Source organism: Pelophylax lessonae (assembly GCF_965119305.1).
Source record: "Pelophylax lessonae genome assembly, chromosome: 4".
Lineage (NCBI taxonomy): Eukaryota > Metazoa > Chordata > Amphibia > Anura > Ranidae > Pelophylax > Pelophylax lessonae.
This window is the reverse complement of record NC_138771.1, coordinates 315,395,584-315,408,480: the sequence shown is the minus strand read 5'-3', so window position 1 is coordinate 315,408,480 and position 12,897 is coordinate 315,395,584. Positions and strand designations below refer to the sequence as shown.

Sequence of the window (12,897 nt, the reverse complement as noted above, 5' to 3'; positions counted from 1 at the left end):
TGGCGGGGCTATCTTATATACTGTGGGGCGTATTCACTACTGATTGGCCTCTGGACCACCTAGTCACTCCAATAACATTCCTAGCATCCTCCTGCCCCCTCAATTGGCTTTTACTGATGGTTCTGGTCCAATCACGGGCTTTTAAAGCCCAGTTCCTGTCCCATTGCATTTTGGTCGGTTCTGGTTGCCGAATTCCGAACTTTTTCAGCAAAAAGTTCAGAATTCGGCCGAATTTCGAACAGTCAACGTTCGGGTCGAACCGATGGTCGACCCGAACCGTTCGATCATCCCTAGTGGAGACATCTTCAACAATGTGCAGTGCTAAAGGAATTTACGGTATCTTATGCAAAATTGTGGAGTTAAATGGATCCTATGAAGTATTTTGAATTTTATTAATCTGTTCCTGGCAGAGACCAATTTAAGTAACGGATAGTCCCACATAGCCTCTCGATCCTCCATATAAAGCCTTTGGATGTTTGTTTGCCACTTAAGCCTAGTGCACACATGCCGAATGTTGGACGGCATCAGGCAGTTCAATAGAAACTGCCCGACCCTGGGCCTTTGTGTACTGCAGCCATTTAGCCCTTCGGCCGGCTTCTGTCGATGGCGCATGACCGAAAAAAGTTTGCAGATCAGTTCCCAATCAGCGCTCCCAGTCAATGGCTGAGAATGCTGACCAGAGTGTACTGGCACGGGTGCCACCCCCCTGTCAGAAAAAAATAGCACAGGGGGGGGGATCTCTGTACTAACATTGCATGGTTAGTACAGCGGTTCCTCTGGAGCTGTCAGGTTTTTCTTTTTGTTTGGCCTGGCTAGGTTGAACCAAAGAAAACTAATAGTGGGAACTAGGCTTTAGAGTACAAAATTTCCATGCACTCATGAAAATTTGGTTGTAGGACCTTATAGAATTAATGAACACAGGTTCACAAAGTAATTCATTCCTCAAGAGAGGCTGGATCTTTAGGACTCTGTCCCATACTGAAATCAGTAGGCGTGAGAGAGTTGCAAATATCTGAGCAAGCGTGACTGTGGAAACTTCACAATGGACCTCATACAACTTTGATTATGTGCCTCTCCACTCTTCCTCCAGACTCTGGGACCTTGATTTCCAATTGAAATGCAAAATTTACTTTCATTCGAAAAGAGGACTTTGGACCACTAAGCAACATCTCCCCCAAATTCCTGCATGGCTTTTGCTTCACCATCCTCTCAAGGCTTGCAGGTATCCCTGTTGCTTGTGCACATTTTTCTACCACACCTTTTCCTTCCACTCAAGTTTTCATTGATATGCTTGGATACAGCACTCTGTGAACAGCAAGCTTCTTTAGCAATGACCTTTTTGGTGACCTAGTCTCCTTGTGGAGGTAGTCAATGACTGTCTTCTGGACAACTGTCTTGTCAGCAGTCTTCCCCATGATTGTGTAACCTACTGAACCAGCCTGAGAGACCAGTTAAAGGTTCAGGAAACCTTTACTGGTGTTTTGAGTTATTTAGCTGATTAGAGTGTGACACCATGAGTCTACAATATTGAACAACATTGAACACAAAGTTCTAATTTTCTGAAATACTGCATTTTGGGTTTTCATTAGCTGTAAGCCATACCATCAAAATTAAAAGAAAGAAATGCTTGAAATATATCACTCTGTGTGTAATGAATCAATATAATATATGAATTTAACTTTTTCAATTGAATTACTGAAATAAATTAACTTTTTGATGATATTTTAATTTTTTGAGATGTACCTGTATGTATTTTAATTGTTTGATTTTGTTATCATAGGCACAGACACATCCATCCATTTTGTATGGTGAAGTAGTCAATACAGTGGATGCATCACTGGACAGTTTTTTTATTGGAAATTATTCTGTATTTTAAAGTTTAGCGCTAGTAGGTCAAGATGCTGAGGTTAATTTACAAAGGGGGGTAAAGAAAAAAAAACTACAAAGATCAATGCCTTTTTGCATTCTGTAAATTTCAGGACAGTCAAACTACAGTTCTGTATTTTTAAACACAGTTGGTAAAACATTTTGTGATTGCACTGCTCTTCGCTTATCGCTGTTTTTTATGTGTATATGAACCAGATGAACTGTTTAAGAAGGTTGCAGAAGACTTTGTGAACTACAGCAATTTTCAAATTCAAACAGGTAGGTTAAACAGGGAAGTATTTCCCATATAAAGTTCCTGTAAGGCAGATGGAGTATCACATTGTATAAATACAAATAGAGATCTTGGTGAAGATCCTGGAGCAGTTATCCTGATCCTAGGTGCAGTACAGACAAGTTAATGATGCAAGCTCAATTGAACCTTCAATTTAAATCAGATAAATACATTCCGGGTGCATCAAAACAAAAGGTGTTCAATAGCTTACAGTTTGTTTTCATTCTAAAGCAGCCACAACCAGCAGTAGAAAGGTCTGTGCTCTGCCTGCAGCTGCAGAGTGGGAACCTTGATCCTTGAGGGGCAGAAGTGGGCTCATTGCAGAGGTCTGACATGCCCCCTTATGCTGCCACTGATTGGAGAACTGTGGATCGTACTCAGTAGAGGGTGTTGTCAGACCTCGGTTAGGAGATCACTGCTTTCCCACATAGAGCAAGGATCCTATTCTGCAGCTGTTTGCAGAGAACATGATTTTCTATATAGGCTGAGGCTGCTTTTTAATGAAAACCTTTTAAACTGTACGACTTTGCACACATTTTTTTATATGCCTGAAATACATTTAACCTAAAGAAGAAGTATAGCCAAAGCTCCTTTGGCTGTACATCTCCTATGGATCACAGGCCTGCAATTCGTTTTGCACTGTGACCCGTTTTCAGCAGAGAGCGGACTGAACGTGCTGATGTCACAGATGTTAGACCAGGCACCATGTCATCACGACCACGGATTTGGGATCCACCAGGTGCCTGGACTCACACCCGGCTCAGCCTCTCAGCGACCCGCTGAGAGCCTGAGCCAGCCACTCCCTCCCCTCGACAGCCCAGCGCTCCAATGAGCAAGGAGGGGGCAGAGCAGAGAGCTGCTGACTGACAGTCACCAGCTCTCTACTTATGGAACTGTGAGAACCTGAGTGATCAGCTGTGTTTGATCGCTTGGTTCTCAATGTAGAGGCGCCGGGGGACAGATGCAGCATCAGACCGATGCTGCATTCCCCTACCGTAGGTAAGTATAAATCAGGGATATGCAAACTGTGACCCTCCAGCGGTTGCAAAACTACAAGTCCCGTTATTCCTCTGTCTCTGATTGTCATGCTTGTGGCTGTCAGTCTTGCTATGCCCCATGGGACTTGTAGTTCGCAACAGCTGGAGGGCCACAGTTTGCATATCCCTGGTATAAATCAACAAAAAACCAGATACCCGTTCTCCTCTTTTAAGGTTCAATTGGGCTTTAATTCAAACTAGACCTCAGTTATCTTGTAAACCATTTTAACAATCTTCTACATTGTTCCCCACCTGTACAGAGCCTAAAGGAGTGGACTTGACACAAAAAAGAGATGTTGCTTCACGTGGCAGGTGCTATCAATAGAGAAGAAATATGCCTGTGGCCTGAACATCTTCCTTCTCTCGGACCATGTGCTGGATTGATTTTTTTTCCTTCTTTTTTTAATCTATGACAAGGACCTATGCTCATAAATTTGATGTCATGCCTGTTTTTTGGGACAGATTATCTTCCAGAGAGATTCCCTATAGTCTATATATGCACAATAACTGTTATAGCATAAAAGTGACAGCAAGCACAAAAGATCTGCGGAAATGATCATGGATGTGCTTCCCTGGCATTGTTCCAAAGTAAAATCTTTTTTCTCACATAAGTATTAGTGGGTTATAAAGGATTTCATATTGTAAAAGCGGTTCATACACTTGATTCCAAAAAGAATAGCTTGTATTATTTTGGAGAGAAAATAAACTAGTTATAAAGCCCTGTAAGAAATCCAGCTGTGAGGTTCAGTGGGAGACCTTCCATTGCACACATTATCAGCTTGCACTCTTCTGTACATAAATGCAGTATGCCTAAAATGTTGTGATACCTGAACTGCAGCATTCACCAGTGACTCGAACACTAGTTACGCTACAATGGCACTAAATAGATGTTTTTAGACTTATAAACCTGCTGAACTGCCCCAGCCATGACATTTCATTTTTACAGTTCTATGAGAAGAATGCATTTTTTAACTAGTTCAGCTCTTTGGACATATGTAGTTTGTCCAAAAGGTGAAGGGTTAGGCGCAAGCTGATGGCTGCAATATCCAGCTTGTGCCCCGTTTCTGCAGCTGGCTCCCAGCTGTAAAGTAAAAATGATCCAGTGGCTGTATAGCCTCTGATCACTTTCACAGCGTGGGTTGCACAACCCGATTAGAATCCCAATGTCTCCATAAAGAGTACCTGTCACCTACCCAATGAAGGGGTTTGTTAACCTCTTCTGAAAGCAATAAAGTTAAATTAAAAAAATATATATAATAAAATGTTTTAAAAACCAAAAAGGAAAATTAAAGGTAACTTCTGTTGCCCTGCACACACCCACAAATGCAAACAGGCTCTCACGTGTATGCAGACTGCAATCACACCACACAGATGAGGTATCGCCGTCAAAAAATTCCAACGCCAGAGCTCACAGTTAACTCTAAACTGATGAGGTGTAATGGCTTTTTTTTTAAGTCTCACCTATGGAGATTTTTGGGTGTTATTGTTTTTTTTTTTTTGCGATATCACAGGTGCATGCAGTTTTAACCACTTGCCGACCGCCGCATGACTTTTTACTGCGGCAGTCTGGCTCTCCTGGGCAAACCGATGTAGGGCTACATCGCTCGCCCAGGAGCCTCTAGGGGGCGAGTGCTCGCGCCGGAGGCGCGCTCCCGCCCCCACTCGTTCCCTGACATCCCCGCGCGAGAGACAGGCGGCACCGATGTCTGCCGGTCACTCGCGATCTTCCGCTGGAGAGGGAGAAAGGCAGGCGGTTGATGTAAACAAAGCCGCCTGTCATTCTCCCTGATCTAACTGCAGAGACTACACGATCCTGCTATGTAGGATCGTATGTCTCTGTGGTTACATCACAAGCCACGCCCCCCACAGTTAGAATCACGCCCCTAGGGATACATTTAACCCACTGATCACTAATAAAGTTAACCCCTTCCCTGCCAGTGTCATTTTTACAGTAACCGTGCATATGTATAGCACTGATTACTGTAGTAATGTCACTGGTACTCCCAAAAGTGTCAAAAATGTCAGTCAAGGGTCCGATCTGTCCGCCGCAATGTCGCAGTCCCGCAAACAAAAATCGCAGATCGCCGCCATTACTAGTTAAAAAAATAAACAATAAAAATGACGTAAATCTTTCCCATAGTTAGTAAACGCAATAACTTTTACGCAAACCAATCAAAATACGCTTATTGCGATTTTTTTTACATTTTTTGGGGGGGCGGATAATTTCATATAAAAAAAAATTTGAAAAATATTGTTATTTTTTCAAAATTGTCGCTCTTTTTTTTTGTTTATAGCGCAAAAAGTAAAAATCGCACAGGTGATCAAATACCACCAAAAGAAAGCTCTGTTTGTGGGGAAAAAAGCACGTCAATTTCATTTGAGTACAGCGCTGCACGACCGCGCAATTGTCCGTTAAAGTCACGCAGTGCCGAATCGCAAAATAGGCCCTGGTCCTTGAGCAGCCAAATCCTCCGGGGCTTAAGTGCTTAAGACGTGTCATGTTTGGTATCTGTTTATTTGTCACAACCCCATCATTTATATTTTACCAAAAAATTGGGTATTATATTGTGTTTGGTAAACAGTTGTGCAAATATCATGCAACATAAAATATTGCAACTACTATCTTTTTTATTCTACAAGGCCTCTGTTTTTAGAAAATATATAATGTTCTGGGATTTTTAACCATTTGCTTACTAGCCACTTAAACCCCCTTCTTGCCCCGGCTACGTTTCAGCTTTCAGTGCTGTCGCACTTTGAATGACAATTACGCGGTCTTGCAACACTGTACCCAATTTAAATTTTTTATTCATTTTTTTCACACAAATGGATCTTTATTTTTGTGGTATTTAATCACCACTGGGTTTTTTTTTTTTTTTTTGCTAAACAATCAAAAAAAGACCGAAAATTTTCAGTTTTCATAGTTTGTTATAAAACAATCAAAAATGACCGAAAATTTTCAGTTTTCATAGTTTGTTATAAACTTTGCAAACAGGTAATTTTTCATCTTCATTGATGTGTGCTGATGAGGCTGCACTGATGGGCACTGATAGGCAGCACTGATAGGCAGCACTGATGAGGCTGGACTGATAGGTGGCACTGGTAGGGGACACTGATGGGCACTTATAGGTGGCACTGGTGGGCACTGCTTAGCAGTGCTGATATGCACTGGTAGGTGGCACTGGTGGGCACTGCTTAGCAGCAGTGGGTATGGAGTATGCAAGACTGATGTTCCGTTCACTCCAGACACTAATCAGCTCTGTTTACATCATGTGATCAGCTGTTATTGGCTGACAGCTGATCAAGTGGTAAGGGGCCTGGGATCGGCCCCTTTCTCTGATCTGTGATCAGCCAAGTCTCATTGACTCACTGATCACAGACCAAGCCATGCGTACCCCGCAGGGGGCATGCAGGCAGCTCATGCATGGGAGGACATACATGGACGCACTCCCAGCAATTTAGGCCCATGCTGTAGCCGTCTTTCGGCTATAGCACGAGCAGGAAGAGGTTAAGTAATAATTTTTCAAAAATGCAGATTTTTACATGTGTGCAAAAATGAAAAAATTCACACTAATATATATATATATATATATATATATATATATATATATAGTATTTCACAAAAGTGAGTACACCCCTTACATTTGTCATTTCTTCAGTGTTGAAAGATATATTAGAATATTTACAAAAATGTGAGGGGGTGTACTCTTTTTTGTGAGATACTGTATATAATTTTATTTTTTATTTTTTTTGCAAGGAAAATTCCTTCCAGGAATTGCAAGTGATCACTGGATTGTGAGTGCAATGCTAGGCTCCTGCAGACTCTTTCTCCTGCTCCCTGTCCATACCAAGGTTCAGGCTTTCAGTTGGAGAGCTGGAGGAAGTGTCAGTGGACTGTGAGTGCAGTTTGGGAATGTGGGGATCTCATTTTCATCTTGTTGCATGGTACACTCTAAATACAGGTTCACATGGTGCAAAAAGGTGGAAGCTACCCTTTAAAACAAAATGTTAGAAAACAGTCATTGAACAGAACAGTATTTTTTTAATTGTATAGAAGGCCTCATTCACATGGGCGTACCCATCCATACACCCATGCAAAGGGCCGTCTTTACCTGCACGGAATGTAGAGGTGTTTCTTGCAACTGCATGCAGGCAGTCACATTCATGTCTGTTGGGACCCAGCAGCTGTAGGGACCCAGCCACCGGTCCCAATTTGACAGCCGAACACACTGTTTGCCTTTTGGGACCTGAACCCACACAGCTGTCAAATTGGGCCAGTGGCTGTGTCTGTGCAGCTGCTGAATCCAATCAGACAGGGATGGGGCTGCCTGCATGTTGGCACAGTTATGATTTATACTTCTTGTACTAAGCACCATTAAAAGTGTATGTAAAAAATAATCATATTTTATGCATCTCCGCAATACGTGGACAGTTCGCCATGTTTCAACCCTTTAACAACACAGGTGCAGAAAAATAACCCAGAAATTGAGTGCACTCTTAACTTCCAGTTTGCACTGGCAACACAATTAATTTGCTGCACTAAAATATCAAGCAGCATTTCTCATGGCTGCCTACTAGACTACAGTACTCCATCTAACTCAACCCCTCTCTGTTGCTGGCCTTGTGCATACATTTCTTTCCTAGCAAAACAATCCTGCTACCTTGATTCTTAAATGCCTGCCCACACAGTGTGTAGGAAAATGACTCTTGGGATGTGTAATTTTGGGGGGCATACCTACCGAAGTAGGAACCGAGCTCCCAGCAGCAGCTTTTGCAAGGGTTTACAAGCATAGTCATTTCACTGGGAGAAAATAAAAGCTGTTTCCTGCTACATGAACAAGTTAAAAGGAGAAAATTATGCCCTAACTATATCAGGTAGGTACAGTTACTCTACCAGTCGCCGGTAGCCAGGGTGTTGGCAAATGGGTGGACGCCAGATCTATTCCCCCTCACTATGGGGACCCGACAGGGTTGCCCACTGTCCCCCCCTGCTTTAGACACTGGGAGCTGAGCCATTGGCGATCACAGTGCGCTCTCACCCTGACATAGAGGGCTTACGTGTGGGTGAGCTGACTGAAAAGATCAGTCTGTATGCTGGTGATACATTGCTATATCTTGCTGACACTGAGGCCTCTTTGAAGCCCGCCCTGACACTAATTTCACATTTTGGGGAGTTCTCTAGACCTAAAATCAACTGGGATAAATCCCTCATTCTTCCTATTGATAGTAGAACAGCCTCTTCCACTAGTATTATGGCTCCTCTACAGAGGGTAAGTTGTATTAAATACCTAGGGGGTCAAGATCACTAAATTCTCCTCGGATTATGTTTCAGATAAGTTTCTGCCCCTCCACTCCTTGATTCAATCCAAATTGCGTACCTGGGCTCGCCTGCCATTTGGGGCGATGGGACGGGTGAATCTTGTGAAGATGGTACTCCTTCCCAAAATTATTATACTTGTTGTGGCATTCCCCTATATACCTGCCCCTCAAACATTTCAAGTCTCTTGAGGTCCTGTTTAGACATTTTGTGTGGGGGAACAGCAGACATAAACTTCCCTGGCAGAAATTGAAATGCCCCTTAGACCTAGGTGGGGTGGCGTTCACTGATATCAATGATTATCTGGCAGCACAACGGCCCCAGTTGTATCATATTGACAAGGAAGATAGCCACAGATTCCTATCATTAATTTGCCCAAGGTGGACACCCCACATGGGTGAGGCACTTGTTATACTTAGTGGGCTACGAGGGGCTGAATCACTGGGGGATCGTACTTCTTTGTTATACCAGTATAGGAGGGTTTGGGATGTAATTTCCACTAGGTTACGTATACCTCAGGCCCATACACTGACTTTGGTGTGGAAGAATGCCTCTCTCCCTGAATTTAAATGTATTCCAGATTCCCATGTCTAGAGTGCTAGGGGGATATATTACCTGGCCCATATCTTGTCAGCCAGTACTCTGAAACCTTCCGATTGCCTAAAGGAGGTGTTCTTCCGCTATTTACAAATCCGTCACACCTTTCAGGCGCAATTCCCCACTGCTGGACCAAAACTTGAACCTGTCAGAAATAATTAAGGGTGGTGAGCCTAGAGGGCTAATACCAACGTTCTATATAGGTCTTTGAGTGTACCATCCGCAACAGAGATGGCCTATGCAATTAAATCCTGATGGGACAGAGTTAGAGAATGTAGAGACGATGAGGAATGGGGTGAGGCACTAGATACTTGCAGATTGGTTTCCCCGAAGCTTTCGGATTGCTTTACCCAGTTATATATGTTACATCGGTCCTATCCTACCCCCGTTCAATTGGAACAATATAAACCTGACCAACCCACCCTTTGCCCTATGTGTACCGGAGAGCCCGGGTACCTTTTATCATCAGTTGTGGCAATGTGTGAAAATTCAGGGATACTGGCAACAAATTATCAAATTCCTTCATGATCATATGGGCTCCCCCCTTACCCTACTCCCCAAGCCCTGCCTGTTGGGTATCCTCCCGGAGGAAGATATAGATAAGTCTACAAGAATTTTCCTACACGAAACGCTATTTACGGCTAGGATGGTCTTAGCTAGAAGATGGATGCGCACACAGCCTCTCTCATTGACTGATTGGATCTATGAAATAAACCTCACCCTTCCATATAAAAAATTTTTATATGCACATAGGGGATGTCCTCATAAATATCACAAAATATGGGATAGATGGCTTCAAACTGCAGAAACTTGTGCACCCCAGGTTGGCTAAATCACTAGGGCCCTTGCCTTCCATTAAGCTGCACTCTGGTTGAGGGGTTTTCTATTGCTGTTCAATTCTTTTGTTTTAGTTTTCTCTCGCATCCTCTGTCATTTTTCTACACCGCACTGGTTGAAGCTTCTCATTTTTAATTCTCCGGGTGAATCAGGGTTACTTTGTTGCTACATGTATTCTTTGTTTTTTTTTTGTTTTTTTTATATGCTTTTTATATATGAAGTTGAAATGCTTTTATATACTGGTTGAAGCTTCTCATTTTTAATTCTCCGGGTGAATCAGGGTTACTTTGTTACTACATGTATTCTTTGTTTTTTTTTTGTTTTTTTTATATGCTTTTTATATATGAAGTTGAAATGCTTCTGTCATAGTTCTGCCTCAGATATTGTTATAAGGTACCATTGTGAGATTTTGTAGAATAGAGAAAATAATTTCCTTTCTAAATGTATTGTACCCTATTGCTGTAACTTGTATAAAGTTTCAATAAAGTTAAACTGTTTAATTAAAAAAAAAGGAGAACATTATGGTACATGTTGTAGATGGGGAGAGGTAAGTTTAGGGGGAATTTTGGGTATGGCCTGGACATTTACTTCATCAGACTTCAACCTAGCCTTGGACCCTGAGTTATGCTGCCTCTGCCTTGTTGTGTCAGATCCTAAATACAGGAGGATTATGTACCCGCTGCCCTGTTTGCCTCTAGCCTACGATTTATTAATGGTTCCATTGCTGCCTGCAGTGAACCCCTTCAAGGGCCTGAAATGAAAGCCTGGGGTTTTGTCCTTTGCTTGAGTTACTTTGCCATCCTTGGAGTCTTCTCTAGCTCGATTAGGTGAAATCTAATTTAATCTTGATTCTACTGTATATCATGGGAGGATTTGACTGAAGTCATGCAGGATTTTATGGGGCAAATTTAATCCTTGATTGCAGACTGCAGAGATCACAAGCATGCTTCTACGCCTTCCCCTGTAGAATCATTGTGCAATCTGCATGCATTGGCACCAGTAGCAGAATGTCAATGCCCTTCAGAATTCATCACATTTGATGTCTTTCACCAAACCACCCAGGATTTGGAGCTGTCAGGTCTTGTTTCAGTTTATTTTTAGTCAGAAGGCCAATAACTACCACTTATCATGTAGCAGGATGGGTAATTGTCTAAATGATCAGACATGGAGTAACTGTAACTTGCCCCGCTAGCTACCTCTGTCTCATCAGGTGTGGCCTCTCAAAGCTGCTGATGGAGAAAAGCAGATAAACCTATCTTTGTTGAGTATGTCCAGGAACCTAGAGAATTGTGGGGAAAAAGATTTAAAGGCAGGGTCCAGGTTTCCTGTCACTTTAAAGAGCATGTTTGGGTCATTAAAGTTTCAAAAGTATACTCTCCTTCCTGGACTTAACTGACAGGAAGTTAATTTTCCTTCTTAGATCCAAGTTTTAATTAACTGGTTTGGCCTTCCTCCTGTGTTGATAGTAACTTTAAATGGTAAAATCAAATCAGAGTTGTTAAAAATCCTTAGCGGGATTTCCTCCACTGTTGGGATACCCCTGTATTATTGAGCAGTTGGAGTTTCTGGAGCCTTGTGCTTTTGTTATGATAGTTTGGTAAATGCCTCTGAAATTATCTTACATAGGACCGATGTCTGTGCAAATACACAGCACTCTGGCTACATAGTCTGAGAGCAGATCTGTAAAGGGGTACAATGTAGTCCACCCTTGTCCCTCATCTGCTTTAGCAGTAAGTACTCAAACCTTCTGAGCTTCACTTACTCCCGGACTGTAGGGCTCTGAAGCCAGAGGTACGCTAACCCCTCTTTTAAAGTACATCTAAACTCTGTGAATCAACATTAACTATTGTTAATACTTATTCTGTTAACCCTAGTAAATAGATAGGAAGGTATATTACACTGAACAAAAATTTAAACGCAACACTTTTGTTTTTCCCCCATTTTTCATGAGCTGAACTCAAAGATCTAAGACTTTTTCTATGTACACAAAAGGCCTATTTCACTGAAATATTGTTCACAAATCTGTCTAAATCTGTGTTAGTGAGCACTTCTCCTTTGCCGAGATAATCCATCCACCTCACAGGTTTGGCATATCAAGATGCTGATTAGAAAGCATGATTATTGCACAGGTGTGCCTTAGGCTGGTCACAATAAAAGGCCACTCTAAAATGTGCAGTTTTATCCCACAGCACAATGCCACAGATGTCGCAAGTTTTGAGGGAGGGTACAATTGGCATGCCGACTGCAGGAATGTCCACCAGAACTGTTGCCCGTGAATTTCATATTATTTTCTCAACCATAAGCCGACTCCAAAGGCATTTCAGAGAATTTGGCAGTACATTCAACTGGCCTCACAACCGCAGACCAAGTGTAACCACACCAGCCCAGGACCTCCACATCCAGCATCTTCACCACCAAGATTGTCTGAGACAAGCCACCTGGACAGCTTCTGCAACAGTCGGTTTGCATAACCAAAGCATTTCTGCACAAACTGTCAGAAACCGTCTCAGGAAAGCTCATCTGCATGCCACAAAAAGCAGCGCTTGCAAAATTATCAATAGTGTAACTCTCAAAAAAAAAAAAAAAAGATTATATATATATATATATATATATATATACCAGTGTTGCAACAATAAACAGTGGCGGCTGGTGCTCAAAAATTTTTGGGGGGGGGGGGGCAAAAAGAAAAATGTAATAGGTATTGCTTCGCGTCAAAAAACGCAGGAAAAAATTGCTTGACTTTGAGGTCATGGTACAGGCATGGCACAGGTGATGGTACAGGAGATGGTATATGCCCCCTTTCAATGCAGAGACCAGCGTACATGCCCCCTTTCAATGCAGTGACCAGCGTACATGCCCCCTTTCAATGCAGAAATCAGCATACATTCCCCCTTTCAATACAGAGACCAGCGTACATGCCCCCTTTCAATGCAGAGACCAGCGTACATGCCCCC

General features: G+C 42.5%; 1 protein-coding gene across 1 annotated transcript in view; it reads left to right on the top strand.

The window, feature by feature from the left end:
• The window catches only part of LOC309555152 (ras-related protein Rab-24-like), a 52,870-nt gene extending 48,923 nt beyond the window's left edge, over positions 1-3,947 (top strand). Inside the window, exons 7-8 of the mRNA XM_082256993.1 lie at positions 2,083-2,145; positions 3,456-3,947. Of these exons, the coding sequence (XP_082113119.1) occupies positions 2,083-2,145; positions 3,456-3,520 (128 nt within the window). The 3' untranslated portion in view covers positions 3,521-3,947. The remainder of the gene's footprint in view (positions 1-2,082; positions 2,146-3,455) is intronic.
• Positions 3,948-12,897: the final 8,950 nt, after the last annotated feature.